This window comes from Gekko japonicus, unplaced genomic scaffold, assembly GCF_001447785.1.
Source record: "Gekko japonicus isolate JY-2015 unplaced genomic scaffold, Gekko_japonicus_V1.1 scaffold1687, whole genome shotgun sequence".
NCBI lineage: Eukaryota > Metazoa > Chordata > Lepidosauria > Squamata > Gekkonidae > Gekko > Gekko japonicus.
In genome coordinates, this window is record NW_015170936.1 from 353,995 (window position 1) to 377,427 (window position 23,433).

Below are 23,433 nucleotides of genomic sequence, written 5' to 3' on the forward strand. Positions count from 1 at the left end.
AGTCATAGAAAAGTGCCCGGCGTGTTCTATGGGTCACAGACAGTTCTGCCTTGCTGAAAATATTCTGAAAATATGCATCAAGCAGAGCTACAGAGGCTTCTATAACACAAGAGTTCCATAGCAGACAAATCGATGCTGTGATTACTTTCATCACTTTTTAAATTTAAAAATGCCGTGCAAAGATGACACTTCCTGAATTCGAAACAGCTTCTCAAAGTGCATCAGATACACAGCGAAACATTACAAACACTATAAAAGCAGCGAATACAAATGAATTTTCTGGTGATCAGCAGTCACAGAATAGTCACCCACAAAATGCCATGTGATATAAGAAGGGAAGTGGTCTCCTGAAGATCTTCAAGGTATATGTGATTCCAAAGGAAAGGGCCCATCCCCCCAAAAAGATCTCATTTTTCCCTCTATTGTATTATTATGTTCAGTTTTCTTATTCTGTTGTTCGATCTGCTGTTTTACTCTGTCTAGTTTTATTCCGTTGTTTGTTCTGTTATCTTATTATTTCTCGTGGTAATTTATTCTGTCGTGCTCAGTTTTTAAATAACGCCTCTGAGCAGGACTGTGCTTTTCACAGGACGTTCGGAACCTGCGGTTCGCTCATCGCCCCGAGGGCCGCACACGAAGGTCCATATTTGAAAACTTAATGAAATACGCCTTCCCAGTATCAAACCATTTGGTAAGTGCTTTCTGCTGCTCTTAACAGCGTTTTGTCATCAAAATGTCTTTATTGTAGCGTCAGGGCTCAGGTGGGGTGTCACCTGACGCTGCCACCACTCTGGATTTAGGGTCCCTTGAGAAGGCCCAGAGCACCCTCCCAAAACCTTCAGACCACCCCTTTGGCCGAATAACAGGCGTGAGGACCAGGCAGAGAAAGATGAACAAGAGAAAAGGTTTATTTTATAGGAGGTCAAACAACAAGGTGCAGAATAATAACAGTAAGTGGGTGAAAAGAAATCAAATGCCCTTACGCGTCTAAATATACTGTCCCTAGCTCACTATCCCAAGTGACACTAGACTACTCACCCCTCCCTGGATGAGGGTTTCTTCCTTGCAGCAGCTTTCCTTCTGGCTCTGCCCTCTGGGAAGAAGAACAGCTTCTGCTCTGGCACCAGCCCCTTTTGGTCCCCAGCCCTCTTCTTCCCTATTGGTCTATTTTGGCTCCAAAACATCTCAGGGGCTTCTGGGAGTTGTAGGCCCAGCCTCACCTACTGCTAGCCAGGCTCCCTGGGCCTAGTAGGCCTCTGGTGGCACAGCCCAGATCATGACATGTAGGATGAAAAATGGAAACATAAAAGCATAGAGCTGGAAGGGGACCTCAGGGGTCACCTAGTCCAGCCCGCCTCACAATGCAGGAAATCCACATCACATCTACTCCCCCCCAGTGACCCCTGCTTTATGCCCAGAGGAAGATAAAAAACCTCCAGGATCCCTGGGCCAATCCATCCTGGAGGAAAATTCCTTCCTGACCCCAAGCCCAGCTCTGTAATGTGGCCATACGAGGCAGCATACTCAGGCTGTGGATTTGGGGAGGTGGTGATGTCCCATCCCACCTGCCAATCAGCCTCTTGCCTGCCCATCTACCTGCCCTTGCATAGGAATAAGCCGACTTATTTCCTTGCCCCCTCAGGCCTCTTCTAAAAACAGCAAGGCCAAGCCATTCACCCAGTTCCCAAGCTCTCGTGAGATTCTCAAGAGAAATCTGGAATGAAAAAGACAACTGGCCTTTCCTTCGGATAATGGGTTGATCCTAGGGTCGCCAAACGTTACCTACCTTGCCGGCGGGGGACTCCTGCGCGGCTCCTGGCGCGCGCACCGCATGCACATCACAGGGAAGTGACGTCATGACACTGGGCACGCTGGGGCGGGGTTCCCCCCGGGGCCCGATTCCCCGGCGTCGAGGAATGGACCTCTGGGGTGGGGGGATTTCCGCCCCCTGGGGGGATTTGGCAGACCTAGTTGATCCTGTGAATGGAAGGAGTTCAGAGAATGGGCCTCTTCCTGTCTCTCCTAGTGCCCATGAAAACCCTCTCCTGAGGACCAAACAAGATGTGTGGGTTTTTAAACTGTTGGGCCCACATTCCCTGCAGCCGCACAGCAGCCATGAGGAATAGCTGTTAAAAAATAAAGGAGAACCTGTTTGGGCTTGGAATGCTGCTGCAGCGGGAGGAAGGGTTCGTGCCTCCCCCCTCCGCCACCATTTTCCTGCACCAGAGTAGTGCTTGAGCAGCAAAAATGGGTAAGTAACTCTGCCCCAGTACTATTTTTGGCATGGCATTCCGAGCTCAAACCAACTCTCATTTATCTTTTAACAAGAAGAAGAGATTAGATTTATACCCCGCCCTTCACTTGGGAGTCTCAGAGCGGCTTACAAACTCCTTTTCCTTCCCCTCCCCACAACAGGCACCCTGTGAGGAAAGTGGGGCTGAGAGAGCTCTTTCAAGGACTGCTCTTTTAAGAACAGCTCTGACAGAACTATGGCTTGCCCAAGGTCATCCAGCAGCTGCAAGTGGAGGAGTGGGGACTCAAACCCGGTTCTCCCAGATCAGACTCCGTGCAACTCAACCACTTAACCACTACACCAAACTGGCACCAAACGGAGCTGCTGTGGGGAACCTGGACCCAACTCTATTTATTTTATTTATTTATTTATTTTTGGGATTTATATCCCGCCCCATCCAATATACAGCTCGGGGCGGCTAACAAACGGCCATGCCGAAGTTAAAATATGCATACAAACAACAGCATAATAAAAACACTATATCTTGACATAAAATTTGGTGCTTTGATAATTTACATAAAATCCAAGATGGGCGACGTCCCACACTGGCGGCCAAGTTCTTCACAGCGGGAGTGTCAGGAAGAATGTTTCCCCAGCTCTATTGGGCGACATCTATCCCCACTATGTGGGGTAGATGGTTGGAATATCATTGGTGGAATAGTGGCGGCGGCAGCTCCCCCTCAAAGGCCTGGCGGAAGAGCTCCGTCTTGCAGGCCCTGCGGAACTTTATAAACCCACATGTCCAGTTTGGGCCTGAGAGTTGAGGGAACATTAGGAGCAGAATGGGATGTGATGCAGAGGGGATGGTCCTGAAGAACAATGGGTAGAGATCCCTTCTTGTGTGAGCTGTTCCAGGAAGAACTTACACACAAAAACTGAAGAGATTTCAGCCGATTCTTCCTTCCTGCTGTGCCTATCCATGCTGTTCTCTGGTGGTCACCCAAGAGCAGGTTTTCAGGGTCAGGGAGTGAAAGGTGCACAGGAAAGGAGGAGGAAGGAGCTCTCTTCCGTGAACACCATTTTATTTGTGGTTCATCCAACTCAAAAAGTAGGAGCTTTTGTGAAATAAACTGTAAGTGTCTTACCCTTGCCTTTAGTATGTCAAACAGGACCTAGACAGAGGCTCTGATAATAATACATGCAAGCGTATTTCAATCTGATAGATTGATTTTTGGTTCAAAAGTACATGATGTAGTTGATGATCTAAAACTTATTTAGTTGGTTGTAACTTTGGGGGGTGGGTGGAGTTTTCACATGGATATTTTTCAAGTGAGAAAAATATAGAGTTTCATGCATAGAACGTATCCGTGAACGTGAAGCGCAAAGGCAGCCCTGTAATACAGGTTGGAATGATCGCACCATATTTATGCTTTCATGGAAGGGTTCTTTTCAGTCTCTCTTTAGAAACCACCCTCAAGTCCTTTTCTCCCCCCCCCCTCCCCTCTTTTTCCCCTGGAGATTTTCCAAGTTAATAGACCGCCGAACAAAAGAATATGGAGAAATGTACATTGATGTGCTAATTACAATGTACAAAGACAACTTCAGTTTCTTTCTGTCTCTGCTTTTTCTTTCATGCTTTAATATTATAGAAAGAAAAAGGATGTGAGGAAATTGTTATTTGAAATGCCAGACAGAGTGAAAAATAAGCCGGAAAGAGCTGAATGTTCTCTCCCTCTCTTTTGTTTTAAGTCCCTTTTTGCATTTGAATACAAAGAGGTTTTCCCAGAAAATGGCTGGAAGGTGTATGATCCTGTTTTGGAGTACAGAAGACAGGTAAGCCCTTCAGTTCCAGCTCCGAATTGTTGCAACACTCGTTTTTATATGGCAAAGTGTGGTCTTCTGTAATCACAGATCCTTTTTTCAGGAGTAGGAAGCATCAGGTCAGTCAACAGGTCAGATAAACACACTCCCTTCTTCATTCCACTCCGGGCTGGATTAATTATTATGCTAAATACTCCATAGCTGTGGTTCATACAGGTACCGCTGGTGGGATGCAGAAGTAGTCTAGGTGGGACAGAAGGTTTTCATGATGACGACTAAGAATTTGTTATCCCTCAATTCCTGAGTCTGCTTGCAAGTGTGATGTGCCATCTCATACTGAGATTACTTGCCACAGATTGTCCATCTGTAACCTTTGAACCTGCGAGCAGTAACTTTGGATGCCCAGTGTTTCTCCCAATTCCCCATTCCCTCTGCCCACCAGCAAACATCTGGGATGTGTCACCCTACCCACCCGGAATTATCCATTGTACATCTGCAGTTTTATATCCTTAAAACTTACTATAAACGATAAATATAATAACAGAATGCCTGTAAATGTTGTTACCAAAATCGGCATACATGTGATGGGGCCGTAATGTGCAAAGGTGTCCCCTTGCTTGCACAGGACAGATGTGTGTATTTTGGGCACCTGTATAGTTGGGATCGATAGCCCATCACCACTCAGAAAAACGAAGGGGGAGAAGATTCTTAAACAAAAGGGACTGTGTTTCATATTATTTATTTTATTTATTTATTTTTCGCATTTATATCCCGCCCAGCCCATAGACAGGCTCAGCGCGGGTTACAACATTTCAGTAAATACAATACAATTTAAAACACATTATAAACATATAAAATCAATAATCACAGCTTGCCGTAGGGAGAAACCAGCTCATTGATGTAGATAAATATGGCTGGTCAGGGCTTTTTTTTGTAGAAGAAGCCCAGCAAGGAACTCATTAGCATAATAGGCTACACCCAACATCAGAAACACATTAGCATATTAGGCCACACCCCATGCCTTCCCTTGGCTTGCCCAGGCAACCCCCCCCCCCTTTGAAGGGAAGGGAAGGTAGTTTAAACTGCCTTCCCTTGGCTTGCCTGGGCACCCCGTGGCTCCGGGGAAGGCATGGGGAGGCATTTAAATGCCTCCCCGATCCTTCCAGGGCCCCCCCTGGCCTGTCTGCCTCAGAGTCGCCGGGGGTGTGTGTCGCTCTCCAGGCCTTCCCTCTGTAGCCACCCATGCGCAGAGGTTTTGGCTGTAGGCGTGGCCAACTCAGAAGCCAGCCGGAACTCCGTTCCTGTGCATTCCTGGAACTCCGTTCCTGTGGATTCCTGCCCAAAAATAGCCCTGTGGCTGATTATCAGTGAGTGGGAGACAGCAATCTCAGGGAGGCCATGTGTGGATGCCTGCTGCCTCTGCCAAAGGCCTACGGAACAGTTCCGTCTGGCAGGAATTGAAGGTCCCGCAGGGCCCTGATCCCACTGGGGAGCATGTTCCACCAGGTGGGGGCAAGGGCAGAAAAGGCCCTGGCCCTGGTCGAGGCTAGGCGGACGTCCTTTGGGCCAGGGATCACCAGGAGATGTTGACTCTCAGAGCGTAACGCTCTTCGAGGCGTATATGTATTTTAGAGCATAATGCTCTTCGAGGCATATATGTATTTTGGTGGTGTTGTTTTTTAGATTTATGAATCGCCCTATCCCTACTATCGTAGGTCTCTGGGTGATGTACATAATATTATAAACAGAAAAGAAACCAAATTAGTCTATGCAATCTGGTAGAGTGAAAATGAAAATTACAAAAAGGAAAAACGCAATATGGTAAGTGAAAACACAAAACCTTTCCCTCGAAAGAACATCCTGCCTGCAGGGGGAATAACCCTATAAAAGAAACGGAGACATATGAGCCTGATCCTGGAGCAAAGGGTGAGGGGGTCGTCCTCCACTATGACAAAAAAGGATGGGGAGATGAAAGTAATCGTGGGGGGAAGGAGATGCGGAGGCAGGTCCACGGGTCAGAGAAACAGGAGGCCAACCATGAGGCTGCAGAGCAGGATGAGTCCAAACCAGCTACAAAAACTAGGGCTGAGGAGTAACCTTTTTTACCTTCTTGCCACAGGGTGTTGGTATTGGAATGTAGGGATAATAAAAATGCAATCTTTCGGGGATGAGCAAGCGTGAAAGGAAATTCTTTATCTTAATTGGGGAGGAAGGGAGGGGTCTTCTTTTACTTCAAGAGTAACAAAAATGTTCCCATGGGAAGGTTTGGAAATTAAATATGCAAGTATCTCTGGCTAAGTACTTGTCATGATTGGGGATGGACAGGAATCTTCCTGGCCAGTCATTGAGATTGATTGATTGATTAAATTTCTACCCCGCCCTCCCGGCCACGGCCGGCTCAGGGTGGCTTACACAAAACAGCATAAAATTACAATACACCTAAACTGCTGGAATCAGCCTGTTGCTTGTTGTTTTGGAGATCTGGGTCATTAGTTAAGATCATATAATCTGGGAAGAGACTCTTAGGTCCTTAGTGGAAATGGCCCTCAATTGAATCCCTCTTAAGGGTTGGTTTATGTGTGATTGATAGAGGAGCTGTCCTACGTTCCTCTCCTTCATGGCGTGACTAACTGCTGTTTGATATCAGTTTAATTCATGCTCCTTCTATTACTGCTAGGCCCACATTTAGGTGTATCCACATGTACAGAAATGGGGATCCTCGGGGATAAAGGAGTATATTGACATATAAATGTCCTCCTTGGATAAAGTGGGCTTTTGGTTTCTGTCATCAGGAGGGGGCACCCCAGCTTCTTTGACAGAGAGATTGGTGAGACATAAGATGCAAAGGGTTGAGAACCAGTGCTCTATAGCATGGGCGGTCAGTCTGTGGCACGAGCACTGGTGGACTCTGTTACTACTCGACAGTAGAGCGCATTGGCTTAGCTGTGGAGTCAGGCTGAACTTCTGCTCGTCTCTTTTGCTCTGTGCTGCTGACTGCTTCACAATTTTAAATAATCTGAGATTGCCTAGTGGGGTCATGCTCTTCATACCCACTATGACAACAATTATATGGGTATTTTCCCCCAGGGCATTTTCAGTTGTGGCTCCCAGACACTGAAAGTCAAAATTATAGTCCATTTTAAGTTTCTGGTGTAAACAATCTCAACAAGAGGCAAAACACAGTCGCAGAGAATATGGACTGCACATCTGTTGGAGTGTTCACTGGGGAAGGGCAAGTGGAAAAACCTCTGCTTGGTATGCACTAGGTCCCAGGTTCAATCCCCAGCATCTCCAGTTGAAAAAAGGACCAGGCAGTAGGTGAGAGACCTCTTCTAGAGACCCTGAAGAGCCGCTGCCAGACTGAGTAGACAATACTGACCCTTGATGTACCGACAGTCTCATTCAGTACAAGGCAACTTCATGTGTGTTCATATGAGAGTGGCATTATCTGTACTCTGCAACTGACTTGTGCCACTCCTGCCAAAACATTGTTCACTGTTGCCAAGTCTAAACCATCATACATAAGGAGGGCCTTCTATGGAGACCAGGTTGTGATTCTTCTAGCCATATACCATGAGCTCTGATTGACCGGTGCTCTTCCAGGTCTGAGACCAAGGTCATTCCCTGTCTTGATTCTTGAAGTCCATGAACTGGAGATGCCATGGGTTGAGTCTGGGACCGGCTTTCTCCATATCAGGCATGTGGTCAGCAACTGAGCTATAGTCCCAGCCTGAACTATGAACACGAAAATGTGCTTCTTGCTTTATGTTATAATTTAAACATGGCAGTTATGCTTTCACTGCGAAACCCAAGAAGTTGAGTCTGGGACCTGCTTTCTCCATACCAGGCATGTGGTCAGCAACTGAGCTATAGTCCCAGCCTGAACTATGAACACGAAAATGTGCTTCTTGCTTTATGTTATAATTTAAACATGGCAACTATGCTTTCACTGCGAAACCCAAGAAGCAATAATATACATGTTCCCAGCTGATGGGTAAGTCCCTGAGACACACATTAATAATGGGCTGTAAGCAACCTTAGGCTGCTGGAGGAAGTTCCTTCAGCCTGCGGAGCCTTCCTCCAGCAAACAAAACTATGACACATCCCATCTGCTTCCCTCCCTCAGAGGCTAGATGTCCCCTCTGTTTTTCTGTCACTGACTAAGCAGCCCTGATAATGTGTTTTCTTCTCCACTGAAGAAACCTTGGCTGTCCCATCCTGTCAGTAAGATATATTTGGCTATTTGTTCAGCCCAGGAACCTGAGGGAAAGGATAGGATTGCCCTTTAACTGAAACCCTTAAAAATGACACTTGAGGTCCTTTAAAATTCAAAAATAACAAAACGTCTTATTTAACACTGAGGAGGGGAAAGATCAGGTGAAATCATGGGCTGAAATTACTGAGGGAAAACTAGTGCAAGGACAGACTTTTGTTCTTATATATCAGCCTAATGAGAGGTTCTTAAATTATTTACAGTTACTTAGATCCTTATATTGAGATGCTTTAGTTCTAGTGTCTCCCCAAACACTCTAATTCACTATTTGTATAATCATTGACTCCTTTTTGGTGCCCAGAAGGCTGGTACGCTCCTCTCAGTACCCAGACCCCTTCTCTTGGAACACCAGTACTCTTCTTGAGTTGTTCACTGACTGAATATCTTCAGCATTCAGCTCTGTCAAGACTTTTTCTGCTCAGCTGATGCTACACAATCTGCTTGAAGCAGCCTGTCACTCAAAGCTCTCTGGCTCTGTGAAGAATTAACCCTTCACAGTCCTTTAGTTGTTGGTACAGCACTTCTAAGCCTCTTAAAAAGTGCAGTCCGTCACAGAAGCCTTCTTCCACTGGTGGAAGAGCCACTTGAGTTAGTAGAAGTCTCTTGAGGCTGGAGGAAGGCTTCACACTTTGCTTGGTGTAGCCCAGTGGTTTTCCATTTTGGTAATTAGACCACCTCTGGGGGGGGGGGGCAGCAGAGCCTTGACTATTTAGACAGAGCAATTTTCTCTTGTGCTGCATTTTCCACTGCAGGGTATTCCTAATGAAAGTTGGAGACTGACTAAGGTGAATGAGCGCTATGAGCTTTGCGACACCTATCCTGCCCTTGTAGCCGTTCCCGCCAATATTCCTGATGAGGAACTGAAGAGAGTGGCGACATTCCGATCTAGGGGGCGCATACCTGTAAGTATGGCAGAGGAGGATACTTTTAGCTTGTCTCTGGGAATAGCTTTACAACGGCCAGACCAGAGGGAAAGAGAAAGTAAAAAAACTAGATCCAGGAAGATCTAGTAAATTATCCCACAGACTAACTGAAATCCCTGCAGCTCTACTCAGATGTCATAAATGAGCCAGGAAGTTCTCAGTCTTGTCCATTTCTCCCTCTCTTTCCCCCTTTCTATTCCTTTTGCACGCAGCTGGGAAACGGGGGATTTCCTGGTTAAGGACTAACCCCAGTTTGTTGTGGCATCTAAACTGGGTGAAATGGCAAACCATGGTTTGCTCACTAGTCTGCAAAGCCCATGGTTTAGTTCTGGTTTGCAGGCAAAACAACAAACCACCATTTGTCTTTTTACCCGGTTCTTGGTGTCGCCACAAACTATCCTTCATTTCAAACCAGGAAGGTCTTTAGCCTTTGTGTAACCCACTAAGGTCCTAATATCTGCAGGGAGAGTGGGCAGGTTCAGTCGGTTTTGACAGCGGAACTCCCACCTATGGTTATTAAGAATATGTAACTGCTGTTACTACACATGTACTTAATCACAGACATAAGAGAGGCAATACAACCAATGCACTTTAACATTTAAAATAAACTCTTTATATAAACAAAGTATGGAGGTTTTCATATAAATCCTCATTCAGTCCTGGTTGGTTGCTGTTACTTCATAGCAATGAATCTTCAGGATATTACTGAGTACAGATATCTTCAGCATCCACAAGGATGCACAGAACAGAAAAAAAAATACTAAGCACATAGATGCACAAATACTAAGCACAAGGATGCACAGAACAGGAAAAAAACTAAGCAACATTGTAGGTCCATATGTTGTAAGCTCACAGATACTGGAACAGCATATGAGGTTTCCAGGCTGTACTTGGGATGCTGCAGCTCTTCTCAGTTGACTCCAGGATTTACCTGCAATAATTCAAGGCAGGCCTTAACACAGCAAAGTCTATATAGGCCTCTCCCCAAGATGTTGCCCCTTTCTGGGCCAGGCTGAACTGCTGGCTGCTGGGAATACCCAGCTTCCTTTAGGGAAGGCTACAAGCACTGAGCATGCTCATTAACTAAGTATAGAAGGGGGGAAAGGGAGTTAATTGCCACACCACCTATTGGCAAAAGCAGGTGTGCCTGATCGCTGTATGCTGTTAACAGCTACAAAACTGCATGGGTTACATTTGCACTGGAGAATGTGAGTAATCTAATTCTGGCTCATTTCGCATCACAAAGTTGGCTCATGATGTCGAACTGCAGTCACAGAGTAACAAAACGCTGCCTGAGATCCAAGGATCTAATGACTTGGGCATGCTTAGTAGAATTTTTGGGCATTTCTAAAAAAATCTTTGCGCTGAAAACTGCCATACCGTATCCAAAGTGCTTCTGAACATTCCATAGATTTTCGGAGCAGTTTGTTGATATGAAATGGAAGGCTGCATTCAGAAGAACGCAAGCCCCCTAGGAAGTGGGTCAATAACTGCACAGCTCTTTGGAAACCAAGTCTTGTCTTTATTTTATTTAAGGATTTTTTAGGTAATTATGTCCAGCTTTTGTCTCCAGTGGGAACCAAAGCAGCTTACAACATTATCCTCCCCTCCTCTATTTTATGCTCATAAGAGCTACCCTGTGAGGTATGTTAGAAGAGAGTGACTGGCCCAAGGCCTCCCTACAAGCTTCCATGGCAGAGTGGGGATTCAAACTTGGGTCTCCCAAATCCTAGTCTGACACTCTAACCACTACATCACGTTCACTTGTTTTTGAAACAAGGATGAAAATTAGCCCAGTATTGGTTCTTTCTTTACCATTCAGACCATAATCTAAGTAATCATGACTAATCATGTGTACCCAAAAGGGCTTGGGACAGAATTCTCTTGTGACAGAATGGCTCTCCTTCTTTGGAGGTTTTCAAACATAGGCTAGGTGGCCATCTGACAGCAGTGCTGATTGTATGAACTTAGGCAGTTCATGAGAGGGAGGGTTGCATCACCACTTAGTTCTCGTGGCCCTTTCTTACACACCCAGGGAGATGCTGATTGCCACTTTGGGGTCAGGAAGCAATTTTTCTCCAGGCCACTTTGGTTGGAGATCCTGGAGGTTTTTTGCCCTCTTCTGGGTGTGGAACAGCAGTCACTGGGGGTGTGGAGGGGGGAGGTATTTGTGAATTTCCCGCATTGTGCAGGGGGTTGGACTAGATGACCCTGGAGGTCCCTTCCAACTCTATGATTCTGTGATCAGCCTCCAATGTCATGTGCCAAATCACTTTTGAAACTCAGGGGTTTCTGGAAAAGTTTGTGATATGTTGGGGGACTAAACTGGATGATTCAGCCTCATCCAGTGGAGGTAGGGTTGCCAAGTTGAAAAATCGCCACGGCGGGGGACTCCCGTCCAGCGACTCGTGCGCGCCATAGAGTTAACCATAGAGAAAACCATAGAGTTTTCCCTCGGATGACCGTGGCCCCGCCCCCAGCATGCCCAGCGTGGTCGCGTCACTTCCGGGTGATGCGCTCGTCAGGGTGGGGTTCCCCCCGGGGCCCGATCCGCCGGCGGTGGGGAACGGGCCTCTGGGCCAGGGGTTTCCCCGCCCCCCCCCCCCGGGGGGCTTGGGGTGCCTCAGCGGCGGGGTCCTTGGGGTCGGGAGGGCTTCCAAAGAACGGGCCTCTGGGGCGGGGGTTTCCCCGCCCTCCGGGGGGACTTGGGATGCCTAAGCAGAGGTGTACTTGGGTCAGGCAGGACTTACGCCTAGATAAGCGCATTTAGGATCACAGCCTTTGCACTGGGATTCTGACCCCTCTTGAACTGTGCCACTCGTGCTAGAGAGTCCAGCCAATCCCAGTGAGCCCAGCCTTACCCCAGACCTGGAAAACCTTTGGTTGAAGCAGGGTGAGAAACAGTGATTTGCCCAAGATCACTTGCTAGATGTTCAGTGGCCTCAAGTCTACAGGACAGGATTGGGTGGCTTCTTCAATACGCTAAGCTTTTGCTTGAGTTTACAGCTAAAGCTTCATTGTTGAAGTGTGCGTGTGTGCGCGGATGTGTGTATGTCTAAGCCATTTCTGTCACGCATTTCAGCATACAAAGTGCCTTACTGTCCTTAGCCAGTTCTCATTTATTGAGAACAGTAGCTTGCCTTCAGCCTCCTAATTACTTTCATGGCTCACTAAGTATAACTAAAACTTGGTCGGCAACACTCCATGTTTACATTGCCCTTGTAGGCATTATAATTCCACTGGGACTCTACTGAAAACACAGTTTATCAGATCTCTTTAAAAAGAAGAGTGAATTAGATGGAGAAACGGAGAGAAGGTTTGGTTCAGTTCAGAAGTAACCCCAAACTGGGATTCAGTGCGACCAAAACAAGTCTTGGGCTCTCACACCACTTCCTACCCCACCCCACCCCTCCTTCACTCCACTTCCTTCCCTCCATTCTTGGCTTGTTGCAAATGACAGTTGCGTTTAAACCAGGCAAACTGTGCTTTGTGCAAACCACAGTTTGTATGCAAATCTTCATACCGGACCTCATACGGTCTCCAATTCTGATTTGCCAGCAAGCTAAGGTTTGTTGGTCTCAGACATATTGGCACATTATGGGGTAGATCCAACAGTAAGTTATATGCAAATCGTCACACTGGACCTCATATGGTCTCCGATTCCGATTTGCCAGCAAGCTAAGGTTTGCGTAAACTAAGGTTTGTCTGGCTCAGCCATAATGGCACATTATGTGGTAGATCCAACAGTAGGTTTCCACTAACGGATGCTGGGCAATTTTTGTTGATTTTCTTCCCTTCTGCTGCAGACTTCCAACTTGCTCCTTGTGCTGTCCTTAGGGGTCCCCTGTCCTCCACGTTTATCATTCGGGGGCAAGGGAGGTGAGAAAGTCCAATTCCAGTAACAGAAACCCCTTCTGTTAATAAAACTTGCTTTGGGACTATGATTTGCTGCATAGCTAGAAGGGCAGAGAGGGAATAGGAGCATACAAAGAGGAGGAGTGACCATGTGAACCCCCCCAAAAGTCCAAGTCCAATGGCACCTTTAAGACCAACAAAGTTCTATTCAAGGTATAAGCTTTCATGTGCATGCACACTTCTACAGATACATTGAAATGGAAGTTGCCAGTCCATACATATAGGTAGAGGGTGAGCCACAAATTAGCATACAGCATAATGAAGAAGTTCAACAGATTCAAGGACCAAACTGGAATAACAAGCTTAGTTTATATGATCACCATTTGTTAGGGTTTAATTCTGGGGAGAAACGTAGTGAAGGGAATAAATATATCAGAATTGGAGATTGATGGGCAGATGTAACCTTCTTGATTGTGAAATGCTGTGAGTAATTAATTGCGCCCCTGGTATCACACCCCATCACTCTCCTCTCAAGCATGGAGGCAACTGCACAGCATCCTCTTCTTTTAGGTGGGGCAATTGGCTGTGCAGCGTATCTCCTGTCCCCAGACCAGAGAAGTACATTCCAATTTACTAGTCCAAATTTCATTACGTTCTACTTACTATTCATTACTTTACATTACAATATACTATTCTAATCTACTCTTCCAAATAAGAAATAAAATAAAAAGGATCTGGGGGATTGGTGGGAACACAGGTCTGAATGAGGTTACCATATATAGGGAGATACAAAACCAATATCCCTATCAAGTCCTGTGGGTTCCATTGTTCTTAGTGTTGTAATAACTTGTAACTTAGCCGTTTCCCTTATGTGAACCCAACATTCATTCATATGGACTGGAATTACATCTGAACCCATCTTGTATAAGCCATTGGTACAAACATGTCCATAAGTTTCATTGTGGGTTGCAAGAATGGGTGGTATGGAAGAACTGGAGAAAAACTGTCTCACAATTTGCCGACACTTCCTTAACACAGCTTCTTGTAGTCTTCATTGTTCTAGTCATGGGAATCAGGTTAGTTAACGAGCACAGCCCAAACAGAGTGAAATATTGAAACAATTTCCCTGCCTTTGGTAATCTTTATTTTTCTCATTCAAGGTTTTGTCCTGGATTCACCCGGAAAGCCAGGCCACGATCACGCGCTGCAGCCAGCCGATGGTTGGCGTGAGTGGCAAGAGAAGCAAGGAGGACGAGAAGTACTTGCAGGCGATCATGGACTCCAACGCTCAGTCCCACAAGATCTTCATCTTTGATGCCAGGCCAAGCGTGAACGCCGTAGCCAATAAGGTTGGATGTTCCAGCCATTCTACAGTGATTAGAACAAAGTTTGAGTCCAGTGGCAACTTTAAGACCAACAGTTTTATTCAAGGTGCAAGCTAAGCTTTTGTGTGCATGCACACACACAAAACCTTTATTGACAGGAAAGCACAAAACATCATGGAAATTGTGTGCACGCGTGCATACACACGAAAGCTTATACCTTGCATAAAACTTTGTTGGTCTTAAAGGTGCCACTGGACTCAAACTTTGTTCTGCTGCTTCAGACCAACACAGCTATCCTCCTGAATCTATCTATACTGGTTAGGAAGGCATCGTGTACCAATTTATCAGCAGTGCTTGTAAAAGTTATCATCAAATGTGGGGCTGATATGATCCATGGAAGTCCATGGGTGGAAGTAACCTATGGTTGCATGCCCCTGAGGACTCCCGTTTGTTTCTTTTCCACAAACTGGAGGTTGAAACCAAAATTTTAGCCAAGCGCCTATATTTGGATGTCCTGCAAATTCAAGTTTGACCGAAGGCTTCCCAAACCAAGGAAGCTTTCCAACTGCACTCTGCTCAGGAGGGTGAGGAGGGAGGGTGCTCACAAGCAGAGCAAAAAAGCCATGTTTGTGCCCGTTTCAGAGAGGCAGTGGCTTGTTGTCCAGTGCTTCCTCTAAGCTGTGGGGTCTTGTGAGCAAAAATTCTACTTTGTGAGCTACTGGCATTAAAGTTGTGAGCCAGCAATTTGGTCACTGCATAAATTAGTTTGCTCTGGAGCCCTTCTTTCTGAGCTAAGATGAAAATGTGTGAGCTGGAGGCTAAAAAACTGTGAGCTCGCTCACACTAACTCAGCTTAGAGGGAACACTGGTTGTAACCCTTGGACATAGCCTTTGCTATGATTGAGAAGGCCCCGCCCTGGACTGCCATTGTTCAGACTTTCCAAGATGAGATAAACCAAGCAGAAGCTACTCTGTTCATCTTAAAGAATAGGGGCTTTTGTGTGGGGAAAAGTATTTATTTTTCACTTTCTCCAAAGTGTGAGTATACAAAATGGATAGTGTGTGATAAACAGGGGTCATTTTGTAGAAAAAGAGGTGCAGGAGCTCATTACTCATTAGCATAACTTTTTTGCATATGCCACACCCCCTGACATCACCGGAAGTGTGTCAGAAGGCAACACCCACCACTCAGGCTCCACTGGACTCTTTTGGATTGCTAGCTATTGGGGGGGGGAATGTGCAGATCTGTCCTCACAGAGGAGGGAGAGCTTGTACCTGAATAAAACTTGGTCTTAAAGGTGCCACTGGACTGTTTTGGACTGGGGGGAGGGGCTCTGCAACTTACCTGGCTGCTTCTTGCTCTGACTGAGGGTTGCTGGGAGCAGGGGGTGGGGCTTCTTGCATGTGCCCGCCCCCTGGACTCTTTACTGCCAGAGCTCCGCTCCTGTGCGCTCCTGCAGGAAATGACCCCTGGTGATAAACAAGCCCTGACATGAATGGCCCAGGCTAGCCTGATCTCGTCAGATCTTGGAGGCTAAGCAGGATCGGACCTGGTGAGTATCTTGGAGGCTAAGCAGGATCGGACCTCGGTGGCCTGGTGAGAGGCCACCGAGGAAGCCCAGGGCTGCTACACGGAGGCAGGCAATGGGCAAACCACCTCTGAAGGTCTCTCGCCCCGAAAACCCATGCAGGTGGATCCAGGTGGGGCAGCCGTGTTGGTCTGAAGCAGCAGAACAAAGTTCCAGTCCAAGTGGCACCTTTAAGACCAACAAAGTTTCATTCAAGGTATAAGCTTCCGTGTGCGTGCACATTTCCAAAGACACATTGTATCTGTAGAAGTGTGCATGCACACGAAAGCTTATACCTTGAATGAAACTCTGTTGGTCTTAAAGGTGCCACTTGGACCCAGATGTTTTCCTGAAAACCCAGTGAGGGGTCACCATACGTTTACTTTTTATTTATTTATTTATTTATTCTTTAGATTTGTATCCCGCCCTCCCCGGAGGCTCAGGGCGGCTAACAAGGGCATAAAATGCCTGATAAAAACAAGAACAGTATAAAAATACAATACAATATACAACATAATACCAGTAATAAAATATCGGTGCTCTACTACTCACTCCAATTCATAAGATCAAGATGGTGTTCTACAGATGTTATAACAATACAACGACCATATATGTTCCCACAACCCTGTCCTCCGCCAGCTACGTCTCGCACCCCTGATGATACCCGCATTAGCGGTGGTAAGGGTGCGGTGATGGAAAAAGCGTTGGTGGAATAATGGTGGCGGCGGCTCCTACTCGAAAGCCTGGAGGAAGAGCTCCATTTTACAGGCCCTGCAGAACTGCCTGAGGTCCCGCAGGGCCCGGATCTCTTCTGGGAGCACATTCCACAGTCCAAGTGGCACCTTTAAGACCAACAAAGTTTCATTCAAGGTATAAGCTTCCGTGTGCATGTGCACACGAAAGCTTATAATTTGAATGAAACTCTGTTGGTCTTAAAGGTGCCACTTGGACTCAGATGTTTTCCTGAAAACCCAGTGAGGGGGTCACCATACGTTTACTGTGACACGTAGGCTGGACCCTGGCCATATAGGGCTGTGACATGACAGAACTTTCCATCACCATGATAAACAAATAGCATTAAAACAGCAAAACAAAGTCATGGGGTTTTTTTAAAAGAAAAACTCCACTCTCTTCCACCAACAGTAATCTATTAATTAAGGCTTTGTATTTTATTTTATTTTAAATTTAAGATGTATTATTTACCACCTTGCAGAGCTTCTTCCATAGATATGGGCCTACCGCTGAAAAGACCCTGCCTCCCCCCACGACTGACTATAAAAGGGATTCAGAGAAGGGCCTCCCGTGCTGATTCTTAACAACCATGGGACGTCAGATAGATAGCGAGGCTCAGTAACTTTGAGTTTGCAGTTTTGGGGATCTTCCCTAGGTGGTCTAATGTGCATTTTTGACCCAGGCCAAAGGAGGAGGTTATGAAAGTGAAGATGCCTATCAGAATGCGGAACTGGTCTTCCTGGACATCCATAACATCCATGTCATGAGAGAATCGCTGAGGAAACTCAAGGAGATTGTCTATCCCACCATAGAAGAGTCACACTGGCTGTCTAATTTGGAATCCACTCACTGGCTAGAACATATCAAGGTACATCGATTCACGTGTCTGTGTGCATGACTCCCTTTAGATGTTGTTTTTCAGGTGCAATAGCGGCAGCCCCTATAGATGCTCACACACTGGTCAGAGAATGGGAAGCGCATCACCTTTACGACGGCGAACTGCAATGTCAGAAGCACCTTCTCGGAATGAAAGCTTAGATGTTCACACACCAGCAAAAGGGTGGAGAATTTTCCCACTTTCCCTGACAAATGACACTGTTGCCACTTGACTGAGGAGGGGAAAGGGGGAATTCCAGGCCAGGAGGGGGACTGGCATGATTACCATCCTGGCTGCACTTTTGGGCAGGTCTGACAAGGAAAATTGGGACGGGGGCAGCAGGGTCTGTGCAGGGACAGGGTATAGATAGGCCATTCCCACCTGTTCTTGGGCTGCTTGCTGCTGCTATAGCAGCGACAGGTGCGTGCACACCCTGCCACCACCACCCCAAGCTGCCGTAATCATCCTTTCTGAAATTACTCACATAGAAACAGCTGGAAGGGATCCCAAGGGTCATCTAGTCCAACCCCCTGCACAGTGCAGGAAATTCACAGCTACCCCCCCCCCCAGTCACCCCTGCTCTATACCAAGAGGAAGGCAAAAAAAAAAAAACCTCCGGGATCCCTGGGCCAATTCGCCTGGAGGAAAATTCCTTCCTGACCCCCAAACTGGCATCCCGCATTACCCTGAGCATGTAAGAAAGGGCCATGAGAGCCAAACGTTGGCTCATCCCTTCCTGCCCTTCCCTCTTACGATCTGCCTAAATTCATAGTGAGTCATAGAATCAGCGCTGAGTCCTAGAATCAGAGTTGGAAGGGGCCATACAGGCCATCTAGTCCAACCCCCTGTTCAATGCAGGAGAGCATCCCTGACAAGTCTGTATTGCTGTCAGATGGCCCATCTAGCCTCTGCTTGAAAACCTCCAAAGGAGGAGAGCCCACCACCTCCCCAGGAAGCCTGTTCCACTGAGGAACTGCTCTGTCCAGAAGTTCCTCCTGATGTTTAGCAGAAAACTTTGGTTTGATTTCAACCGTTTGGTTCTGGTCTGACCTTCTGGGGCAACAGAAAACAACACTGCTCCATCAGGGAACTCTGTTCTTTATATGACAGCCCCTCGAATACTTACAGGTAACTCAGAAAACAACACTGCTCCATCAGGGAACAACTCTGTTCTTATATGACAGCCCCTCGAATACTTGCAGGTGACTATCAAATCACCTTTCAGTCATCCCCTCTCCAGGTTAAACATGCTCACCTCATCTCCATCTTGCTTTTCTCCTTGCTTGTGCACACCTGTTATGTTTTCTCTCCCTTTCCACTGGCCAAACCTAGAGCCCGTGTTCCCTTTTCTCCATTCTAGTTGTAAATACAAATGGGACTGTGGGTCACTCTGAATAGCCCAGCTTAACCCAGGCTCATCAGAGCTTGGGAACTAAGCAGGGTCAGTACTTGGATGGGAGACCACCAAGGAAGACTGGGATTGCTATGCAGAGAATGGCAAACCACCTCTGCTTGCCTGGAAACGCCCATGGATGGGGGGCCGTCATGAGTTGGTTGTGACTCAACAGAACATTCCTCTTTGCTATGGTCTTGCATCGAGCAGTTCCCCACTGGGGATGAATGTGAACATCACAGATTCCCCTTCCCACACAGCTCATTCTCGCGGGGGCCCTTCGGATCGCCGACAAGGTAGAATCGGGAAAGACCTCAGTGGTGGTGCATTGCAGCGACGGCTGGGACCGGACTGCCCAGCTCACATCTCTGGCTATGCTCATGTTGGACGGCTACTACCGGACGATTCGAGGTTTCGAGGTCCTAGTGGAGAAGGAATGGCTGAGTTTTGGGCACACCACCTCTGCTTGTCTCTTGCCTGGAAACTCCCATGGATGGGGGGTCGTCATGAGTTGGTTGTGACTCGACAGAACATTCCTCTTTGCTATGGTCTTGCATCGAGCAGTTCCCCACTGGGGATGAATGTGAACATCACAGATTCCCCTTCTCACACAGCTCATTCTCGCGGGGGCCCTTCGGATCGCCGACAAGGTAGAATCGGGAAAGACCTCAGTGGTGGTGCATTGCAGCGACGGCTGGGACCGGACTGCCCAGCTCACATCTCTGGCTATGCTCATGTTGGACGGCTACTACCGGACGATTCGAGGTTTCGAGGTCCTAGTGGAGAAGGAATGGCTGAGTTTTGGGCACAGATTCCAGCTGGTGAGTGGATGACTTCTAAAGGGAACCCAAGACCGTAGATCTCCAAGACTTTATTCGAAATGACTCTAAGAGGCAAAAATGGTCTGGGACAATCTTCCTGTAGTGCATGTCTAGATCAGGGGTCCTCAATATGGCGCCCACCAACACCGTTCCTGGTGCCCACCAAGCGTTGTTAGAAAGTGGGTGGGGCATTTGCCCTGAAAGGCTTTGCACTGGCCACCAGACATTTGATTGGCTGTGCAGATTTTTAGAAACACTGCTTTGGCAAAAGCTGTGCACCCTAGCACAAGAATCTTCACTGTGTGCATGAAGGTAAACTGTGGTAAGAACATAAGAGAACATAAGAGAAGCCAATGCTGGATCAGGCCAATGGCCCATCCGGTTCAACACTTCGTCATACAGTGGCCAAAAATACCAGGTGCCGTCAGGAGGTCCAGCAGTGGGGCCGGGACACTAGAAGCCCTCTCACTGTTGCGCCCCCCCCCCCAAGCACCAAGAATACAGAGCATCACCTGCCCCAGACTGAGAGTTCCTATACACTGTATGACTAATAGCCACTGATGGACCATTTTGTGCCTGGTTCCACCTCCCACAGCAGCCATTTTGTGTCTGTGTCCAGCACCCTGTGTCAGAATTCCAAAGGTGCCCACAGGCCCAAAATGTTGGGTGACCCGATCTGGATTTTTAGACTTCTGTTATATATATATTTTAAATGGTTTACAAGAAGGTTAGAAACTTAACACGTTGATGTCAGCACACTGTGGGAAAGAGCAGAAAAGTTCATCTTTTGTACCGCTTGGGCTTTTCCCCAAGCGTTTCCCTTTCCTGTCCCCTTTCTTTTCTCTTTGTTCACAGTATATATACCTACCCACTGGGGGGGGGGGGGGGGGGGTTCCCCTTCATGCATCAGACGAAGTGGGCTCTGGCCCGTGAAAGGTCATGCACCCGTGAGGCTTCCATTCCCTTCATGCTCACTGCACTGTAATCAACACTGAGGGTGTGCGGAGAACCTGATCAGTACCATGTTGTACCCCTGTGTTTTAGCACTCCTTTCTCCCTTCTGGCCGTGTTTTTAGAGAGGCTTAAGTTTGTTGTAAACATGGGACCCTGGTGGCTGGCCGACCGTAAGCCGTGCAATCCTTCTGTCTGTTGATCGTATTGATCCTTACTGTTTTGTTTTCTTATCCTGTCTCTTGCTCTGTTTCAGAGGTTGGGTCACGGAGATAAGAATCACGCAGATGCAGACCGCTCTCCTGTCTTTCTCCAGTTTATCGACAGTGTCTGGCAAATGTCAAGACAGGTAGGTTATGAAGCGAAGAAATAGCAGATTGTTTGTTTTAACTTGGAAAATGAAATAAAGATATATTAAAAAAAAACAGGTAGGTTTCTAGGTTTGTGCGAGGAAACTATTGGCCCAATATTTCAGTAAATGGAGATGGTATCTTGCCCCTTTTTGTACACACCACCAGCGGAAGAGGAGGTGATCGTCTTTTCCTCCGGTCCACCATGCTGGCTTTTGATGTTAAAACAGTTCTGGAACAAGCTGAGCCCTTACGGCGCTGGCACCATGTCAGGCTTTGCTCACGTTGGACCTGCGTGACAGTGGCTTGCCCAATGCCCGTGCCCATTGGCATTGTCACTGTGACTCAGGTTCGAGCCAACCTTGATGAGTGAGCCCACACTTGTTGCCATTGCCACCTCGGCACAGCTCTGAGCCGAGCTCGATGGGCAAGCCTACGCTGGTTGGTGTGGGCTCTGGGGCCTAGGCCTCAGCTGAGCCTGGTGACTGAGCCCACGCTCATTGTCACTGCCCCCTTGGCCCAGCACTCAGCCAAGCTCGATGGGCAAGCCCACACCGGTTGTTGCCACCACAGACAAATCTGACTCGAGCCTCATGAGCCAGCCCACACTCTGTCATTGCCACCTCACACTGGCCTAGGGTTGACAAGTCAAAAAAACTCACCAGCGGGGGTGCCTCGCCGGGCTCCGGGAGTTGTCTCCAGATGCGCGTGTGCGCGCGCACCGCCAGCACGTCAGAGGAAGTGACGTGCGATGTCGATCACGTTGAGAGCGTGGCCCCAATCATCTGAGGGAAAATCATAGAGTTTTCCCTCCGATGATCTAGGCCCCTCACCCAACGTGGTCGACGTGGTTGCGTCACCTCTGGTGACGCAGCCATGCTGCACTTCGGGGGGCGGCAGCGGAAATCGGGCCTCCAAAGCGGGGGGTTACCCGCCACCCGCCCCCACTTGGCAGCCCTACACTGGCCCAGCTCTGAGGCGAGCTTGATGGGCAGGCCCACAGCGGTTGTTGCCACCACAGACAAGATCTGAGTTGAGCCTGATGAGCCAGCCCACACTCTGTCATTGCCACCTCACCCTGGCCCAACTCTGAGCCGAGCTCGACAGGCAGGCCTACACCGGTTGTCATGGCCATCACGACCTAGGCCTAAGTTGAGCCTGATGGGTGAGCCTAGGCCAGTTGTCATTGCCGCCGAGGCCCAATTCCTAGTCAAGCACAATGGGTGACCCCCGCACCTGTTACCGCTGAGCCAAGTTTAGTGGACTTTCACCAATTTGTAATTTCTCCATGCTCCCCAGTGTAAAAATAGCTCTGTAACAAACACTTTCCCGTATCTGTCTGTAAGATGATGGAAATCATGGCTCCTGTAATCAGCCTATGAAATAGCAGAACTTGTGCCGGTAATGCTTGGTAGACAGGAGCTGAACGGGAACAGGCCTGTAGGTAGTTGAGTGATAGGAATCTACATAGCTCCTTGTCCCTCACTGCAGCCAGCGAAAACAATGAATTGTGGAAAATATGTGTGCATATGTAAATATGCGTAATTCATTCAAGCTGCAGAATGTTGTCTTTTGTTGGCATCGCATCTGAATTATCTTGATGCAGATGTGTTTTTTTTTCTGGATGCAGAGTTTACTTGCATAGCTAATGTATGGAACTCATTGCCCCCAGATGTCTAACCAGAGCGTCCACGGCTTTGAGGGAAAAGACGGTTTTGTGATGGATAGGTCTATTGGCTGCCACAAGCCGTGTTATCTAAATGAGCCTCCTTCTACAGAGGAAGTGTATCTGTGTTCCAGATGTTGGGGACAAGCAACAGAGGGAGCTGTCTCCATTCCCCATGAAAGTTAATTCAGTCTAAACCGTGTTTTCCATGGGCTTAGGCTGGACTAACTCAGGATAGGGTTATGTACTGCCACCAGTGTTCCCTCTAAGCATTGTGAAATATGTATCTGCACTGACAGTTTGTATTATTGTTCAAACAGCAATCTTGTTTATGTATACTTGATTTCTCTTTTAATAAAATTTGAAATGAAAAAAATAAATAAGCTGAGTTAGTGTGAGCTAGCTCACAGTTTTTTAGCCTCTGGCTCACACATTTTTGTCTTAGCTCAGGAAGGATGGCTCCAGAGCAAACTAATTTATCCAGTAGCCAAATAGATCGCTCACAACTTTAATGCCAGCAGCTCACAAAGTAGAATTTTTGCTCACAAGACTCCACAGCTTAGAGGGAACATTGACTGCCACAGGCATCTCGTCGATCGCTTTTGAAAGCGGGATGCCAGACTCGGTGAACCTTTTGGTCTGATC

General features: G+C 47.4%; 1 protein-coding gene across 1 annotated transcript in view; it reads left to right on the plus strand.

Moving 5' to 3' along the window:
• Positions 1-23,433, plus strand: part of MTMR2 (myotubularin related protein 2) — a 74,282-nt gene that overhangs the window by 43,285 nt on the left and 7,564 nt on the right. The window contains exons 6-12 of the mRNA XM_015418852.1: positions 590-691; positions 3,983-4,066; positions 9,080-9,229; positions 14,266-14,454; positions 17,413-17,598; positions 19,615-19,821; positions 21,029-21,121. Coding sequence (XP_015274338.1) covers positions 590-691; positions 3,983-4,066; positions 9,080-9,229; positions 14,266-14,454; positions 17,413-17,598; positions 19,615-19,821; positions 21,029-21,121 — 1,011 coding nt within the window. The remainder of the gene's footprint in view (positions 1-589; positions 692-3,982; positions 4,067-9,079; positions 9,230-14,265; positions 14,455-17,412; positions 17,599-19,614; positions 19,822-21,028; positions 21,122-23,433) is intronic.